Below are 20,451 nucleotides of genomic sequence, written 5' to 3'. Positions count from 1 at the left end.
GCCAGTCACAGGTCTGCTTGTTGATTAGCCAGTTGGACAGTTCTGCTTGTTGATTGGCCAGTCACAGTCCTGCTTGTTGATTGGCCACAGTTACACAGGTCTGCTTGTTGATTGGCCAGTCACAGTCCTGCTTGTTGATTGGACACAGTTAGACAGTTCTGGTAGTTGATTGGCCAGTTAGACAGGTCTGCTTGTTGATTGACCAGTCACAGTCCTGCTTGTTGATTGGACACAGTTGACAGGTCTGCTTGTTGATTGGCCACAGTTAGACAGGTCTGCTTGTTGATTGGCCACAGTTAGACAGGTCTGCTTGTTGATTGGCCACAGTTAGACAGGTCTGCTTGTTGATTGGCCAGTTACAGACAGTTTTTGACAGGTAACTCTGCTGTGAATTGTTCTGTCTGTTGGTTCTGACTCTCTCCAGTATCTGGTCTTGAGCCTTGACAACCTGTGGAGAAGACAAGGGCCACATGTTAGAGATGGCCACAGTTAGAATAGTCTGTATTTACTATAGGACTGTAGGTTAAAGTACGTATCAATGTATTTACTATAGGACTGTAGGTTAAAGTACAGGTCAATGTATTTACTATAGGACTGTAGGTTAAAATGTGTTACTATAGGACTGTAGGTTGAAAGTACGTATCAATGTATTTACTATAGGACTGTAGGTTAAAGTAGTATCAATGTATTTACTATAGGACTGTAGGTTAAAGTATGTGTTACTATATTTACTATAGGACTGTAGGTTAAAGTACAGGTCAATGTATTTACTATAGGACTGTAGGTTAAAGTATGTGTTAATATATTTACTATAGGACTGTAGGTTAAAGTATGTGTTACTATATTTACTATAGGACTGTAGGTTAAAGAGTTCTGTATTTACTATAGGACTGTAGGTTAAAGTATGTATCAATGTATTTACTATAGGACTGTAGGTTAAAGTATGTTTACTATAGGACTGTAGGTTAAAGTATGTGTTACTATATTTACTATAGGACTGTAGGTTAAAGTATATCAATGTATTTACTATAGGACTGTAGGTTAAAACCTGTATCAATGTATTTACTATAGGACTGTAGGTTAAAGTATGTATTTACTATAGGACTGTAGGTTAAAGTATGTGTTACTATATTTACTATAGGACTGTAGGTTAAAGTACGTATCAATGTATTTACTATAGGACTGTAGGTTAAAGTATGTGTTACTATAGGACTGTAGGTTAAAGTATGTGTTACTATATTTACTATAGGACTGTAGGTTAAAGTATGTGTTACTATATTTACTATAGGACTGTAGGTTAAAGTATGTGTTACTATATTGACTGTAGGTTAAAGTATGTTTTACTATATTTACTATAGGACTGTAGGTTAAAGTATGTGTTACTATATTTACTATAGGACTGTAGGTTAAAGTATGTGTTACTATAGGACTGTAGGTTAAAGTATGTGTTACTATAGGACTGTAGGTTAAAGTATGTGTTACTATATTTACTATAGGACTGTAGGTTAAAGTATGTGTTACTATATTTACTATAGGACTGTAGGTTAAAGTTACTATATTTACTATAGGACTGTAGGTTAAAGTATGTGTTACTATATTTACTATAGGACTGTAGGTTAAAGTATGTGTTAATATATTTACTATAGGACTGTAGGTTAAAGTATGTATTACTGTATTTACTATAGGACTGTAGGTTAAAGTATGTGTTACTATATTTACTATAGGACTGTAGGTTAAAGTATGTGTTAATATATTTACTATAGGACTGTAGGTTAAAGTATGTGTTACTATATTTACTATAGGACTGTAGGTTAAAGTATGTGTTAATATATTTACTATAGGACTGTAGGTTAAAGTATGTGTTACTATATTTACTATAGGACTGTAGGTTAAAGTATGTATTACTGTATTTACTATAGGACTGTAGGTTAAAGTATGTATAGGACTGTAGGTTAAAGTATGTTACTATATTTACTATAGGACTGTAGGTTAAAGTATGTGTTACTATATTTACTATAGGACTGTAGGTTAAAGTATGTGTTACTATATTTACTATAGGACTGTAGGTTAAAGTATGTGTTAATGTATTTACTATAGGACTGTAGGTTAAAGTATGTGTTAATATATTTACTATACATTGTGGGTCCTACAACACAGAGGATAGTCAGGGACGTTACAGGGTTGAGATGAGGGCCCAACCTAATTCAAACCAAATTCACCCCCATTCTGGCATTCCCCCCCCCTGGCATCACCCCCATTCTGGCATCCCCCCTGGCATCACCCCCACCCCTGGTATCACCCCCATTCTGGCATCACCCACACCCCTGGCATCACCCACACCCCTGGCATCACCCCCATTCTGGCATCCCCCCCCTGGCATCACCCACCTCTCTGGCATCACCCCCATTCTGGCATCCCCCTGGCATCACCCCCACCCCTGGTATCACCCCCATTCTGGCATCACCCACACCCCTGGCATCACCCACCCCTGGCATCACCACCTCTCTGGCATCACCCCCATTCTGGCACCCCCCCCTGGTATCACCCCCATTCTGGCATCCCCCCCCTGGTATCACCCCCATTCTGGCATCCCCCCTGGCATCACCCCCACCACTGGCATCACTGCAGCAGCAAACTGTCATCCTATCACCATTATCATTCTATCCCTCCTTACTTTTTCATCCCGCAGCCAATGTTGCTCCAAGGCAAGACAAATATCCTCCTCCTGGAGTTCCCAGTATCAGTCTCTCCCATCATCATCATCATCATCATCATTATCATCATCATCACCACCACCACAGGCCGATAGGAGTCCAGTTCACCCCGGGGAGCATGCCGGTGCAGCCTCTCTGCCTCTCTAGCCTTGGGCCTCAGCTCACTCCAGGTACCTCTCGAAAACATCGAGTTCTGTGTCCGTGTCGTAAGGGACAGAGGCCGGGTCGGATAGTACCCCTAGGTCCACCAGCGCCTGGTCCATATCTTCCGGTAGAAACACTATCCCCACATTCAGGACGATGTATTCCATTAGAAAGGCATAGTAGAGGATCAAAACGTTCACAAAAAACAGGCCCAGGTAAAACATACAGGGAAGTTCGTTGAGCAGCGATTCCAACGAATCTAGTCGAGCATAAGTTTTGAGTGTCATAGAAAACTAAACCGGGAAAGTTTAGCTCAGCCAGTTATGTTGACAAGGAGCAGGATAAAGGACAGTGTCATTGCTCGGAGACGAACAGTAACATGGACAGTGTATTTGGAGGGTCCATTTCGGCGGAGACAGCAATGATTTGTCCTGAAATGCAAGCTTTTGCAATAGCACACAGCTATCAAGCGATAGACATTAGTTAGGAGGATACACGAAATAACCTATAACAACAAACAAAACAAAAAAGCCAGTTCAGCTCGACACCGCTAGTTCATGTAAACACAGTGTTAACTCGATGCATTCTTGATATTCTCTGAGAAGGTCGAAGGAGAAAAAACTGTTGCGTTATTTGCAACATGTCTGCCCTGGTTAACTATTATTATACAGGAATATGTTCTATCGATGGAAATAAATTCGATAATCCAGACCTCCTGTTACATTTTCATGTCAACATTTCCGCTAACTGCATCAAAACAGTCCGACCTTACGGTCAAAACAGTACAGATACGTCTATTTAGCTTAAGCATCTGATTGGTTCATTATAGAATTACCGTCCTGTGAATGGTCAACTGAGACATCGATCACACTGATCCCGCCTTTTCATCGGTTTTGACGTTTGTTGCGTTTTACGTTGATGGCTCCTCGCATTAGTATGTGATTGGCTGCTGTGTTCATCGTTGTAGGATGAAGACCAATCAATGTCCCCGAATTGTTGGAAGAAAAAAAAAACTGTTCGATTTTTTCCCCCCCAAAACACTATTGGGATTTGTAGTTTTTTGTAACTGTCATTTTAATGAAATTATGTTACCGGAACACAACAAAAAAACTACATGTCCCAAACTCCCCGGCACTAAACCAGTTACGTAAACGCGTTATTCCTCACAAGCTTTACGTTCGGGTATGTCCCCTTCTCGCTTAGTTAGCCACAGCTATTTGGTTAGCTAGATATTTTGTTAGCTATACATATATATTGGACACCTTGTACAGGATATATGTACGTGATGGGATTGATATAACAGGCAAAAAAAACCTAAGCTAGTATCAACATCTTTTTTTTTTTTAAAGTGCAATTATGTTCGGTCGGTCAAGGAGTTGGGGAGGAGGACAGGGAAAACAAAAAATATTCATTCCCTGGACCATCTCAAGTAAGTAACTAGCATAATTGCTAAGGTTACCCAGCTGTAGGGGGTGTATTCATTACGCTCGTTCTGTTACAAAACGTTACTTAAAACGGTAGCGACATTAAAAGGAACGGGGAGGAGGAACCTATCTGAATTTAAATGGATACGTTTCTGTTTAAACGCAACTGTTTGGTCGAATTCGCCAGCTAAACGCCGATTGTTTACTAAGCTAACGTTAACATGGTTAGCATACCGAGCTAATCCACTTAGCGTGTACTGTAAAACCAAATTGCGTTAGTTAATCTAACGTTGCTGTTGTTTCCTTGTCACAACTGTGTGAACAATGTCAGATGTATATGACTGCTACGAAACGTTAGCTAGTTAGCTAGCTAGCTACATGATGGGTGTCATTATAACAGCTAGATATACTAACATTAGCTAGCTAGCTACATGATGGGTGTCATTATAACAGCTAGATATACTAACATTAGCTAACTAGCTAACTACATGATGGGTGTCATTATAACAGCTAGATATACTAACATTAGCTAACTAGCTAACTACATGATGGGTGTCATTATAACAGCTAGATATACTAACATTAGCTAGCTAGCTACATGATGGGTGTCATTATAACAGCTAGATATACTAACATTAGCTAACTAGCTAACTACATGATGGGTGTCATTATAACAGCTAGATATACTAACATTAGCTAACTAGCTAACTACATGATGGGTGTCATTATAACAGCTAGATATACTAACATTAGCTAGCTAGCTACATGATGGGTGTCATTATAACAGCTAGATATACTAACATTAGCTAGCTAGCTACATGATGGGTGTCATTATAACAGCTAGATATACTAACATTAGCTAACTAGCTAACTACATGATGGGTGTCATTATAACAGCTAGATATACTAACATTAGCTAACTAGCTACATGATGGGTGTCATTATAACAGCTAGATATACTAACATTAGCTAGCTAGCTACATGATGGGTGTCATTATAACAGCTAGATATACTAACATTAGCTAGCTAGCTACATGATGGGTGTCATTATAGATAACATTAGTATATCTAGCTAACATTCAACTACATGATGGGTGTCATTACTAGATAACATTAGTATATCTAGCTGTTATCAACTACATGATGGGTGTCATTACTAGATAACATTAGTATATCTAGCTGTTATCAACTACATGATGGGTGTCATTACTAGATAACATTAGTATATCTAGCTGTTATCAGCTACATGATGGGTGTCATTACTAGATAACATTAGTATATCTAGCTGATATCAACTACATGATGGGTGTATTACTTGATGACAGCTAGATATACTAACGTTAGCTAGTTAGCTAACTACATGATGGGTGTCATTATAACAGCTAGATATACTAACTACATGATGGGTGTCATTATAACAGCCAGATATACTAACGTTAGCTAGCTACATGATGGGTGTCATTATAACAGCTAGATATACTAACATTAGCTAACTAGCTAACTACATGATGGGTGTCATTATAACAGCTAGATATACTAATGTGATGGGTGTCATTATAACAGCTAGATATACTAACTACATGATGGGTGTCATTATAACAGCCAGATATACTAACATTAGCTAACTACATGATGGGTGTCATTACAACGGCTAAATATACTAACTACATGATGGGTGTCATTATAACAGCTAGATATACTAACATTAGCTAGCTAACTACATGATGGGTGTCATTACTTGATGACAGCTAGATATACTAACATTAGCTAGCTAACTACATGATGGGTGTCATTACTAGATAACATTAGTATATCTAGCTGTTATCAGCTACATGATGGGTGTCATTACTAGCTAACATTAGTATATCTAGCTGTTATCAACTACATGATGGGTGTCATTACTAGATAACATTAGTATATCTAGCTGTTATCAACTACATGATGGGTGTCATTACTAGATAACATTAGTATATCTAGCTGTTATCAACTACATGATGGGTGTCATTACTAGATAACATTAGTATATCTAGCTGTTATCAACTACATGATGGGTGTCATTACTTGATGACAGCTAGATATATCTAGCTGTTATCAACTACATGATGGGTGTCATTATAACAGCTAGATATACTAACTACATGATGGGTGTCATTATAACAGCCAGATATACTAACGTTAGCTAGCTACATGATGGGTGTCATTATAACAGCTAGATATACTAACATTAGCTAACTAGGTAACTACATGATGGGTGTCATTATAACAGCTAGATATACTAACATTAGCTAACTAGCTAACTACATGATGGGTGTCATTATAACAGCTAGATATACTAATGTGATGGGTGTCATTATAACAGCTAGATATACTAACTACATGATGGGTGTCATTATAACAGCCAGATATACTAACATTAGCTAACTACATGATGGGTGTCATTATAACAGCTAAATATACTAACTACATGATGGGTGTCATTATAACAGCTAGATATACTAACATTAGCTAGCTAACTACATGATGGGTGTCATTACTTGATGACAGCTAGATATACTAACATTAGCTAGCTAACTACATGATGGGTGTCATTACTAGATAACATTAGTATATCTAGCTGTTATCAACTACATGATGGGTGTCATTACTTGATGACAGCTAGATATACTAACATTAGCTAGCTAACTACATGATGGGTGTCATTACTAGATAACATTAGTATATCTAGCTGTTATCAACTACATGATGGGTGTCATTACTAGATAACATTAGTATATAACATTAGTTATAACTACATGATGGGTGTCATTACTTGATGACAGCTAGATATCTAACATTAGTTATCAACTACATGATGGGTGTCATTACTTGATGACAGCTAGATATACTAACATTAGCTAGCTAACTACATGATGGGTGTCATTACTAGATAACATTAGTATATCTAGCTGTTATCAACTACATGATGGGTGTCATTACTAGATAACATTAGTATATCTAGCTGTTATCAACTACATGATGGGTGTCATTACTTGATGACAGCTAGATATACTAACATTAGCTAGCTAGCTACATGATGGGTGTCATTACTTGATGACAGCTAGATATACTAACATTAGCTAGCTACATGATGGGTGTCATTACTAGATAACATTAGTATATCTAGCTGTTATCAACTACATGATGGGTGTCATTACTAGCTAACATTAGTATATCTAGCTGTTATCAACTACATGATGGGTGTCATTACTAGATGACAGCTAGATATACTAACATTAGCTAGCTAACTACATGATGGGTGTCATTACTAGATAACATTAGTATATCTAGCTGTTATCAGCTACATGATGGGTGTCATTACTAGATAACATTAGTATATCTAGCTGTTATCAACTACATGATGGGTGTCATTACTAGATAACATTAGTATATCTAGCTGATATCAACTACATGATGGGTGTCATTACTAGATAACATTAGTATATCTAGCTGTTATCAACTACATGATGGGTGTCATTACTAGATAACATTAGTATATCTAGCTGTTATCAACTACATGATGGGTGTCATTACTAGATAACATTAGTATATCTAGCTGTTATCAACTACATGATGGGTGTCATTACTAGATAACATTAGTATATCTAGCTGTTATCAGCTACATGATGGGTGTCATTACTAGATAACATTAGTATATCTAGCTGTTATCAACTACATGATGGGTGTCATTACTAGATAACATTAGTATATCTAGCTGTTATCAACTACATGATGGGTGTCATTACTTGATGACAGCTAGATATACTAACGTTAGCTAGCTAACTACATGATGGGTGTCATTACTAGATAACATTAGTATATCTAGCTGTTATCAGCTACATGATGGGTGTCATTACTAGATAACATTAGTATATCTAGCTGTTATCAACTACATGATGGGTGTCATTACTAGATAACATTAGTATATCTAGCTGTTATCAACTACATGATGGGTGTCATTACTAGATAACATTAGTATATCTAGCTGTTATCAACTACATGATGGGTGTCATTACTTGATAACATTAGTATATCTAGCTGTTATCAACTACATGATGGGTGTCATTACTAGATAACATTAGTATATCTAGCTGTTATCAACTACATGATGGGTGTCATTACTAGATAACATTAGTATATCTAGCTGTTATCAGCTACATGATGGGTGTCATTATAACAGCTAGATATACTAACATTAGCTAACTAGCTAACTACATGATGGGTGTCATTATAACAGCTAGATATACTAATGTGATGGGTGTCATTATAACAGCTAGATATACTAACTACATGATGGGTGTCATTATAACAGCCAGATATACTAACATTAGCTAACTACATGATGGGTGTCATTACAACGGCTAAATATACTAACTACATGATGGGTGTCATTATAACAGCTAGATATACTAACATTAGCTAGCTAACTACATGATGGGTGTCATTACTTGATGACAGCTAGATATACTAACATTAGCTAGCTAACTACATGATGGGTGTCATTACTAGATAACATTAGTATATCTAGCTGTTATCAACTACATGATGGGTGTCATTAACATTAGATGACAGCTACATGATATACTTGATAGCTACTAGCTACATGATGGGTGTCATTACTTGATGACATTAGTATATCTAGCTGTTATCAACTACATGATGGGTGTCATTACTAGATAACATTAGTATATCTAGCTGTTATCAACTACATGATGGGTGTCATTACTAGATAACATTAGTATATCTAGCTGTTATCAGCTACATGATGGGTGTCATTACTAGATAACATTAGTATATCTAGCTGTTATCAACTACATGATGGGTGTCATTACTTGATGACAGCTAGATATACTAACGTTAGCTAGCTAGCTAACTACATGATGGGTGTCATTATAACAGCTAGATATACTAACGTTAGCTAGCTAGCTAACTACATGATGGGTGTCATTATAACAGCTAGATATACTAACGTTAGCTAGCTACATGATGGGTGTCATTATAACAGCTAGATATACTAACATTATCTAGCTACATGATGGGTGTCATTATAACAGCTAGATATACTAACATTATCTAGCTACATGATGGGTGTCATTATAACAGCTAGATATACTAATGTTAGCTAGCTACATGATGGGTGTAATTATAACAGCTAGATATACTAAGGTTAGTTTATGAGTCCATCCCGTCTATGTGACGGAAGGCTAGTCATATTCCGTGGTCCAGAGTGGGTGTTCCAGTTCAAATTGACAGTGCGGTATAGCCACCACACGTTTTACTGAAAAACAACCTGTTTTCTACCATTGTCCATATCCTCTCATCCCTTCCTTTCCTCTTCTCTCCATCCATCCCTCCTTCTCTCCTCCCTCTAGGTATATGTACCATGTCCTGACTAAGAACACGACGGTAACCGACAGCAACAGGAACTTGCTGGTGGAGACCATTCGCTCCATCACTGAGATACTCATCTGGGGAGACCAGAACGACAGCTCCGTCTTCGAGTAAGACTTTAACCACGACTCTATTTTATTCTACTCTATTCTGTTCTACTCCTCTATTCCTATCTATTGTACTCTACTCTATTCTGTTCTACTCCTCTATTCCTATCTATTGTACTCTACTCTACTCTATTAAACACGGTTCTATTCCTATCTATTGTACTATACTCTACTCTATTCTGTTCTACTCCTATCTATTGTACTGCTCTGGCTCCCCAATGGTGGAACAAACTCCCTCACGACGCCAGGACAGCGGAGTCAATCACCACCTTCCGGAGACACCTGAAACCCCACCTCTTTAAGGAATACTTAGGATAGGATAAAGTAATCCTTCTTCCCCCCTTAAAATATTTAGATGCACTATTGTAAAGTGGCTGTTCCACTGGATGTCATAAGGTGAATGCACCAATTTGTAAGTCGCTCTGGATAAGAGCGTCTGCTAAATGACTTAAATGTAAATGTAAATGTACTATACTCTACTCTATTCTGTTCTACTCCTCTTCCTATCTATTGTACTCTACTCTATTAAACACAGTTCTATTCCTATCTATTGTACTCTACTCTACTCTATTCTGTTCTACTCCTCTTCCTATCTATTGTACTCTACTCTATTAAACACAGTTCTATTCCTATCTATTGTACTATACTCTACTCTATTCTGTTCTACTCCTCTATTCCTATCTATTGTACTCTACTCTATTCTGTTCTACTCCTCTATTCATATCTATTGTACTCTACTCTATTAAACACTGTTCTATTCCTATCTATTGTACTCTACTCTACTCTATTCTGCTCTATTCTTAGTTCTACTTTATTCTACTCTATTCAGTTCTATTCCTCTATTGTACTATACTCTACTTTATTCTGCTCTATTCTTAGTTCTACTCTATTCCTCTCTATTGTACCATACTCTACTTAATTCTACTCTACTTTATTCTACTCTACTTTACTCTACTCTATTCTTCTCTATTGTACCATACTCTACTTAATTCTACTCTACTTTATTCTACTCTACTCTATATTCTACTCTATTCCTTTCTATTGTACCATATTCTACTCTACTTAATTCTACTCTACTTTATTCTACTCTACTTTATTCTACTCTACTTTATTCTACTCTACTTTATTCTACTCTATTCCTATCTATTGTACCATACTCTACTTAATTCTACTCTACTTTATTCTACTCTACTCTATTCCTCTCTATTGTACCATACTCTACTTAATTCTACTCTACTTTATTCTACTCTACTTTATTCTACTCTATATTCTACTCTATTCCTCTCTATTTTACCATTTCTACTTTATTCTACTCTATTCCTCTCTATTGTACCATACTCTACTTAATTCTACTCTACTTTATTCTACTCTCTATATTCTACTCTCTTAATGTTCCTCTACTTAATGCTACCATACTCTTATTCTAATCCTATTCTACTCTATTCCTCTCTATTTACCTACTCTATATTCTACTCTACTTTATTCCACTCTACTTTATTCTACTCTACTTAATGCTACTCTACTTTAATTCTACTCTATATTCTACTCTATTCCTCTCTATTGTACCATACTCTACTTAATGCTACTCTACTTAATGCTACTCTACTTTATTCTACTCTATATTCTACTCTATTCCTCTCTATTGTACCATACTCTACTCTATTCTACTCTACTTTATTCCACTCTACTTTATTCTACTCTACTTAATGCTACTCTACTTTATTCTACTCTATATTCTACTCTATTCCTCTCTATTGTACCATACTCTACTTAATGCTACTCTACTTAATGCTACTCTACTTTATTCTACTCTACTTAATGCTACTCTACTTTATTGTACCACTTAATGCTACTCTACTTTATTCTACTCTATATGCTACTCTACTTTATCCTACTCTACTTAATTCTACTCTACGTAATGCTACTCTACTTTATTCTACTCTACTTAATGCTACTCTACTTTAATCTACTCTACTTTATTCTACTCTACTTAATGCTACTCTACTTAATGCTACTCTACTTTATTCTACTCTATATTCTACTCTATTCATCTCTATTGTACCATACTCTACTTAATACTACTCTACTTAATGCTACTCTACTTTATTCTACTCTACTTAATGCTACTCTACTTTATTCTACTCTACTTAATGCTACTCTACTTTGTTCTACTCTACTTAATGCTACTCTACTTTATTCTACTTACTTAATGCTACTCTACTTAATGCTACTCTACTTAATGCTACTCTACTTAATGCTACTCTACTTAATGCTACTCTACTTAATGCTACTCTACTTTATTCTAGTCTATATTCTACTCTATTCCTCTCTATTGTACCCTACTCTACTTAATTCTACTCTACTTAATTCTACTCTACTTAATTCTACTCTACTTTATTATACTCTACTTTATTCTACTCTATTCCTCTCTATTGTTCCATACTCTACTTTATTCTACTCTGTATTCTACTCTATTCCTCTCTATTGTACCCTACTCTACTTAATTCTACTCTACTTTATTCTACTCTACTTTATTCTACTCTATTCCTCTCTATTGTTCCATACTCTACTTTTATTCTACTCTGTATTCTACTCTATTCCTCTCTATTGTACCCTACTCTACTTAATTCTACTCTACTTGATTCTACTCTACTTGATTCTACTCTACTTTATTCTACTCTACTTTATTCTACTCTGTATCTTCTCTGTTCTCAGCTTCTTCCTGGAGAAGAACATGTTTGCGTTCTTTCTGAATATCCTTCGTCAGAAGTCCGGTCGCTACGTCTGTGTCCAGCTACTCCAGACGCTCAACATCCTGTTTGAAAATATCAGCCACGAGACGTCGCTCTGTGAGTACACACACACACACACACACACACACACACACACACACACACACACACACACACACACACACACACACACACACACACACTGGCCACCTGTGGTTTCGATGCCCCAGAGTTTTAATCAGCCTGAATAAGATATTTCAGTTCTATAACTGTGTTCTCCTCATCTAGATTACCTGCTGTCCAACAACCACATCAACTCCCATCATATAACTGTGTCCTCCTCCTCCTCTAGATTACCTGCTGTCCAACAACCACGTCAACTCCTCCCATCATATAACTGTGTCCTCCTCCTCCTCTAGATTACCTGCTGTCCAACAACCACGTCAACTCCTCCCATCATATAACTGTGTTCCTCCTCCTCTAGATTACCTGCTGTCCAACAACCACGTCAACTCCCATCATATAACTGTGTCCTCCTCCTCCTCTAGATTACCTGCTGTCCAACAACCACGTCAACTCCCATCATATAACTGTGTCCTCCTCCTCCTCTAGATTACCTGCTGTCCAACAACCACGTCAACTCCCATCATATAACTGTGTCCTCCTCCTCCTCTAGACTACCTGCTGTCCAACAACCACGTCAACTCCTCCCATCATATAACTGTGTCCTCCTCCTCCTCTAGATTACCTGCTGTCCAACAACCACGTCAACTCCCATCATATAACTGTGTCCTCCTCTTCCTCTAGACTACCTGCTGTCCAACAACCACGTCAACTCCTCCCATCATATAACTGTGTCCTCCTCCTCCTCTAGATTACCTGCTGTCCAACAACCACGTCAACTCCTCCCATCATATAACTGTGTCCTCCTCCTCCTCTAGATTACCTGCTGTCCAACAACCACGTCAACTCCTCCCATCATATAACTGTGTCCTCCTCCTCTCTCCTCCTCCTCTAGACTACCTGCTGTCCAACAACCACGTCAACTCCATCATATAACTGTGTCCTCCTCCTCTAGACTACCTGCTGTCCAACAACCACGTCAACTCCATCATATAACTGTGTCCTCCTCCTCCTCTAGATTACCTGCTGTCCAACAACCACGTCAACTCCTCCCATCATATAACTGTGTCCTCCTCCTCCTCTAGATTACCTGCTGTCCAACAACCACGTCAACTCCTCCCATCATATAACTGTGTCCTCCTCCTCCTCTAGACTACCTGCTGTCCAACAACCACGTCAACTCCTCCCATCATATAACTGTGTCCTCCTCCTCTAGATTACCTGCTGTCCAACAACCACGTCAACTCCCATCATATAACTGTCTCCTCCTCCTCTACCTGCTGTCCAACAACCACGTCAACTCCTCCCATCATATAACTGTGTTCTCCTCCTCATCTCTCCTCCTCCTCTAGATTACCTGCTGTCCAACAACCACGTCAACTCCATCATATAACTGTGTCCTCCTCCTCTAGATTACCTGCTGTCCAACAACCACGTCAACTCCCATCATATAACTGTGTTCTCCTCCTCATCTCTCCTCCTCCTCTAGATTACCTGCTGTCCAACAACCACGTCAACTCCCATCATATAACTGTGTCCTCCTCCTCTAGATTACCTGCTGTCCAACAACCACGTCAACTCCTCCCATCATATAACTGTGTCCTCCTCCTCTCTCCTCCTCCTCTAGATTACCTGCTGTCCAACAACCACGTCAACTCCTCCCATCATATAACTGTGTCCTCCTCCTCTCTCCTCCTCCTCTAGATTACCTGCTGTCCAACAACCACGTCAACTCCTCCCATCATATAACTGTGTCCTCCTCCTCTCCTCCTCTCTCCTCTCCTCCTCCTCCTCTAGACTACCTGCTGTCCAACAACCACGTCAACTCCTCCCATCATATAACTGTGTCCTCCTCCTCCTCCTCCTCCTCTCCTCCTCCTCCTCTAGACTACCTGCTGTCCAACAACCACGTCAACTCCTCCCATCATATAACTCCTCTCTCCTCCTCCTCCTCCTCTCTCTCCTCCTCCTCTAGACTACCTGCTGTCCAACAACCACGTCAACTCCCATCATATAACCCTCCTATAACTGTGTCCTCCTCCTCCTCTCTCCTCCTCCTCTAGACTACCTGCTGTCCAACAACCACGTCAACTCCTCCCATCATATAACTGTGTCCTCCTCCTCTCTCCTCCTCCTCTCTCCTCCTCTAGATTACCTGCTGTCCAACAACCACGTCAACTCCTCCCATCATATAACTGTGTCCTCCTCCTCTCTCCTCCTCCTCTCTCCTCCTCCTCTAGACTACCTGCTGTCCAACAACCACGTCAACTCCATCATATAACTGTGTCCTCCTCCTCCTCTCTCCTCCTCCTCTCTCCTCCTCCTCCTCTCTCCTCCTCCTCTAGACTACCTGCTGTCCAACAACCACGTCAACTCCTCCCATCATATAACTGTGTCCTCCTCCTCTCTCCTCCTCCTCCTCTAGACTACCTGCTGTCCAACAACCACGTCAACTCCATCATATAACTGTGTCCTCCTCCTCCTCTCTCCTCCTCCTCTCTCCTCCTCCTCTCTCCTCCTCCTCTCTCCTCCTCCTCTAGACTACCTGCTGTCCAACAACCACGTCAACTCCTCCCATCATATAACTGTGTCCTCCTCCTCTAGACTACCTGCTGTCCAATAACCACGTCAACTCCTCCCATCATATAACTGTGTCCTCCTCCTCTAGATTACCTGCTGTCCAACAACCACGTCAACTCCATCATATAACTGTGTCCTCCTCTCTCCTCTTCCTCTAGATTACCTGCTGTCCAACAACCACGTCAACTCCATCATATAACTGTGTCCTCCTCCTCCTCTCTCCTCCTCCTCTAGACTACCTGCTGTCCAACAACCACGTCAACTCCTCCCATCATATAACTGTGTCCTCCTCCTCCTCCTCCTCTCTCTCCTCCTCCTCTAGACTACCTGCTGTCCAACAACCACGTCAACTCCTCCCATCATATAACTGTGTCCTCCTCCTCTCTCCTCCTCCTCTAGACTACCTGCTGTCCAACAACCACGTCAACTCCTCCCATCATATAACTGTGTCCTCCTCCTCTCTCCTCCTCCTCTCTCCTCCTCCTCTCTCCTCCTCCTCTAGACTACCTGCTGTCCAACAACCACGTCAACTCCTCCCATCATATAACTGTGTCCTCCTCCTCTCTCCTCCTCCTCTCTCCTCCTCCTCTAGACTACCTGCTGTCCAACAACCACGTCAACTCCCATCATATAACTGTGTCCTCCCTCCTCCTCTCTCCTCCTCCTCTCTCCTCCTCCTCTAGACTACCTGCTGTCCAACAACCACGTCAACTCCTCCCATCATATAACTGTGTCCTCCTCCTCTCTCCTCCTCCTCTCTCCTCCTCCTCCTCCTCCTCTCTCCTCCTCCTCTAGACTACCTGCTGTCCAACAACCACGTCAACTCCTCCCATCATATAACTGTGTCCTCCTCCTCTCTCCTCCTCCTCCTCCTCCTCTCTCCTCCTCCTCTAGACTACCTGCTGTCCAACAACCACGTCAACTCCTCCCATCATATAACTTTGTCCTCCTCCGAGGAGATCCTCCTCCTCTAGACTACCTGCTGTCCAATAACCCTGTCAACTCCATCATATAACTGTGTCCTCCACTCTCCTCCTCCTCTCTCCTCCTCCCTCTCTCCTCCTCCTCTCTCCTCCTCCTCTAGATTACCTGCTGTCCAACAACCACGTCAACTCCCATCATATAACGAGGTGATCCTCCTCTCTCCTCCTCCTCTAGATTACCTGCTGTCCAATAACCACGTCAACTCCTCCCATCATATAACTGTGTCCTCCTCCTCTCTCCTCCTCTTCTCTCTCCTGAGGGACCTCCTCTAGACTACCTGCTTCAATAACCAGGTGAACTCCATCATCGTCCACAAGTTTGACTTCTCAGGTGAGGGGAGATCATGGCCTATTATGTGTCCTTCCTGAAGACGAGGTGACTCAAACTGAACAACCACACCGTACACTTCTTCTATAACGAGGTGAGGGACAACCACACCGTACACTTCTTCTATAACGAGGTGAGGGACAACCACACCGTACACTTCTTCTATAACGAGGTGAGGGACAACCACACCGTACACTTCTTCTATAACGAGGTGAGGGGCTGGACAACCACACCGTACACTTCTTCTATAACGAGGTGAGGGACAACCACACCGTACACTTCTTCTATAACGAGGTGAGGGACAACCACACCGTACACTTCTTCTATAACGAGGTGAGGGGCTGGACAACCACACCGTACACTTCTTCTATAACGAGGTGAGGGACAACCACACCGTACACTTCTTCTATAACGAGGTGAGGGGCTGGACAACCACACCGTACACTTCTTCTATAACGAGGTGAGGGGCTGGACAACCACACCGTACACTTCTTCTATAACGAGGTGAGGGGCGGGACAACCACACCGTACACTTCTTCTATAACGAGGTGAGGGACAACCACACCGTACACTTCTTCTATAACGAGGTGAGGGACAACCACACCGTACACTTCTTCTATAACGAGGTGAGGGACAACCACACCGTACACTTCTTCTATAACGAGGTGAGGGGCTGGACAACCACACCGTACACTTCTTCTATAACGAGGTGAGGGGCTGGACAACCACACCGTACACTTCTTCTATAACGAGGTGAGGGGCTGGACAACCACACCGTACACTTCTTCTATAACGAGGTGAGGGGCTGGACAACCACACCGTACACTTCTTCTATAACGAGGTGAGGGGCTGGACAACCACACCGTACACTTCTTCTATAACGAGGTGAGGGACAACCACACCGTACACTTCTTCTATAACGAGGTGAGGGGCTGGACAACCACACCGTACACTTCTTCTATAACGAGGTGAGGGGCTGGACAACCACACCGTACACTTCTTCTATAACGAGGTGAGGGGCGGGGGGCTGGACAACCACACCGTACACTTCTTCTATAACGAGGTGAGGGGCTGGGGGCTGGACAACCACACCGTACACTTCTTCTATAACGAGGTGAGGGGCGGGGGCTGGACAACCACACCGTACACTTCTTCTATAACGAGGTGAGGGGTGGGGGGCTGGACAACCACACCGTACACTTCTTCTATAACGAGGTGAGGGGGTGGGGGGCTGGACAACCACACCGTACACTTCTTCTATAACGAGGTGAGGGGGGTGGGGGGCTGGACAACCACACCGTACACTTCTTCTATAACGAGGTGAGGGGCGGGGGCTGGACAACCACACCGTACACTTCTTCTATAACGAGGTGAGGGGCTGGACAACCACACCGTACACTTCTTCTATAACGAGGTGAGGGGGCTGGACAACCACACCGTACACTTCTTCTATAACGAGGTGAGGGGCGGGGGCTGGACAACCACACCGTACACTTCTTCTATAACGAGGTGAGGGGGCGGGGGCTGGACAACCACACCGTACACTTCTTCTATAACGAGGTGAGGGGCGGGGGCTGGACAACCACACCGTACACTTCTTCTATAACGAGGTGAGGGGTGGGGGCTGGACAACCACACCGTACACTTCTTCTATAACGAGGTGAGGGGGTGGGGAGGGGCTGGACAACCACACCGTACACTTCTTCTATAACGAGGTGAGGGGGTGGGGGGGCTGGACAACCACACCGTACACTTCTTCTATAACGAGGTGAGGGGCGGGGGCTGGACAACCACACCGTACACTTCTTCTATAACGAGGTGAGGGGCTGGGGGGCTGGACAACCACACCGTACACTTCTTCTATAACGAGGTGAGGGGGCTGGACAACCAAACCGTACACTTCTTCTATAACGAGGTGAGGGGTGGGGGCTGGACAACCACACCGTACACTTCTTCTATAACGAGGTGAGGGGCGGGGGCTGGACAACCACACCGTACACTTCTTCTATAACGAGGTGAGGGGCGAGGGGCTGGACAACCACACCGTACACTTCTTCTATAACGAGGTGAGGGGGGGGCTGGACAACCACACCGTACACTTCTTCTATAACGAGGTGAGGGGCGGGGGCTGGACAACCACACCGTACACTTCTTCTATAACGAGGTGGGGGGGGGGGGGCCTGGACAACCACACCGTACACTTCTTCTATAACGAGGTGAGGGGCGGGGGCTGGACAACCACACCGTACACTTCTTCTATAACGAGGTGAGGGGCGGGGGCTGGACAACCACACCGTACACTTCTTCTATAACGAGGTGAGGGGGTGGGGGCTGGACAACCACACCGTACACTTCTTCTATAACGAGGTGAGGGGCGGGGGCTGGACAACCACACCGTACACTTCTTCTATAACGAGGTGAGGGGCGGGGGCTGGACAACCACACCGTACACTTCTTCTATAACGAGGTGAGGGGCGAGGGGGGGGCTGGACAACCACACCGTACACTTCTTCTATAACGAGGTGAGGGGGGGGGGGGGGCTGGACAACCACACAGAGTCTACTAAATGACTCACGACTGTAAGTGGCTCTGGATAGTCTGTTACATGACTAACATGTAAATGTAGGGAATATATATTGGGAATGAGGGGCCATAATGTAGGGCCCTATATAGGGAATGAGGGACCGTAATGTAGGGCCCTATATAGGGAATGAGGGGCCATAATGTAGTGCCCTATAGGGAATGAGGGACCGTAATGTAGGGCCCTATATAGGGAATGAGGGACCGTAATGTAGGGCCCTATATAGGGAATGAGGGACCGTAATGTAGAGCCCTATATAGGGAATGAGGGACCGTAATGTAGGGCTCTATATAGGGAATGAGGGGCCATAATGTAGTGCCCGGTTTAGGGAATGAGGGACCGTAATGTAGTGCCCTATATAGGGAATGAGGGACCGGGTGCCCTATATAGGGAATGAGGGTAGGCCCGGTTTAGGGAATGAGGGACCGTAATGTAGGGCTCTATATAGGGAATGAGGGGCTGTAATGTAGTGCCCGGTATAGGGAATGAGGGACCGTAATGTAGTGCCCTATATAGGGAATGAGGGACCGTAATGTAGTGCTCTATATAGGGAATGAGGGGCTGTAATGTAGTGCCCGGTATAGGGAATGAGGGACCGTAATGTAGGGCCCTGTATAGGGAATGAGGGACCGTAATGTAGGGCCCTATATAGGGAATGAGGGACCGTAATGTAGGGCCCTATATAGGGAATGAGGGACCGTAATGTAGGGCCCTGTATAGGGAATGAGGGACCGTAATGTAGGGCCCTGTATAGGGAATGAGGGACCGTAATGTAGGGCCCTGTATAGGGAATGAGGGACCGTAATGTAGTGCCCTATATAGGGAATGAGGGACCGTAATGTAGTGCCCTATATAGGGAATGAGGGACCGTAATGTAGGGCCCTGTATAGGGAATGAGGGACCGTAATGTAGGGCCCTATATAGGGAATGAGGGACCGTAATGTAGGGCCCTATATAGGGAATGAGGGACCGTAATGTCATTCCCTATATAGTGAATGAGGGACCATAATGTAGGGCCCTATATAGGGAATGAGGGACCATAATGTAGGGCCCTATATAGTGAATGAGGGGCCATAATGTAGGGCCCTATATAGGGCATGAGGGGCCTTTTGGGACACGACCTTTGCGATTGACCTTTGTTTTTCAGCACTCGACCTTTGGCTTCTGTGTATGGGGTAAAGTTATTGGTGTACTGTCGATGGTAGCTCCTCTCGTAGCCCAATTCCCCCTCTCTTCCTGAAGTGTGCACTTGACCATTTGTCCGTCGTGGATTTAAAAGCATCGGATTGGCTGGAGTTTCCCTCCCAT

The 20,451-nt window shown here is 42.3% G+C and overlaps 1 protein-coding gene and 1 pseudogene across 1 annotated transcript; one reads left to right on the top strand and one right to left on the bottom strand.

Moving 5' to 3' along the window:
• Positions 1-369: 369 nt before the first annotated feature.
• On the bottom strand, positions 370-3,679 carry LOC124020024 (dexamethasone-induced protein homolog). The gene is made up of 2 exons (XM_046335446.1): positions 2,675-3,679; positions 370-448 (listed from the first exon to the last, which is right to left on the bottom strand). Exon 1 carries the CDS (start codon positions 3,143-3,145, stop codon positions 2,876-2,878), a length of 270 nt encoding a protein of 89 aa, XP_046191402.1. The 5' UTR covers positions 3,146-3,679; the 3' UTR covers positions 370-448; positions 2,675-2,875.
• A 360-nt stretch (positions 3,680-4,039) lies between these two features.
• LOC124020021 overlaps positions 4,040-20,451 on the top strand; it is an 86,282-nt pseudogene continuing 69,870 nt past the window's right edge.

Source organism: Oncorhynchus gorbuscha, unplaced genomic scaffold, assembly GCF_021184085.1.
Source record: "Oncorhynchus gorbuscha isolate QuinsamMale2020 ecotype Even-year unplaced genomic scaffold, OgorEven_v1.0 Un_scaffold_749, whole genome shotgun sequence".
NCBI classification, from domain to species: domain Eukaryota; kingdom Metazoa; phylum Chordata; class Actinopteri; order Salmoniformes; family Salmonidae; genus Oncorhynchus; species Oncorhynchus gorbuscha.
The sequence above is the reverse complement of the archived record's forward strand: the minus strand, read 5'-3'. Positions and strand labels throughout refer to the sequence as shown.

Excerpts from the sequence above, each read along its gene's own strand:
- LOC124020024 (XM_046335446.1), bottom strand. The coding sequence starts at position 3,145 with ATGACACTCAAAACTTATGCTCGACTAGATTCGTTGGAATCGCTGCTC.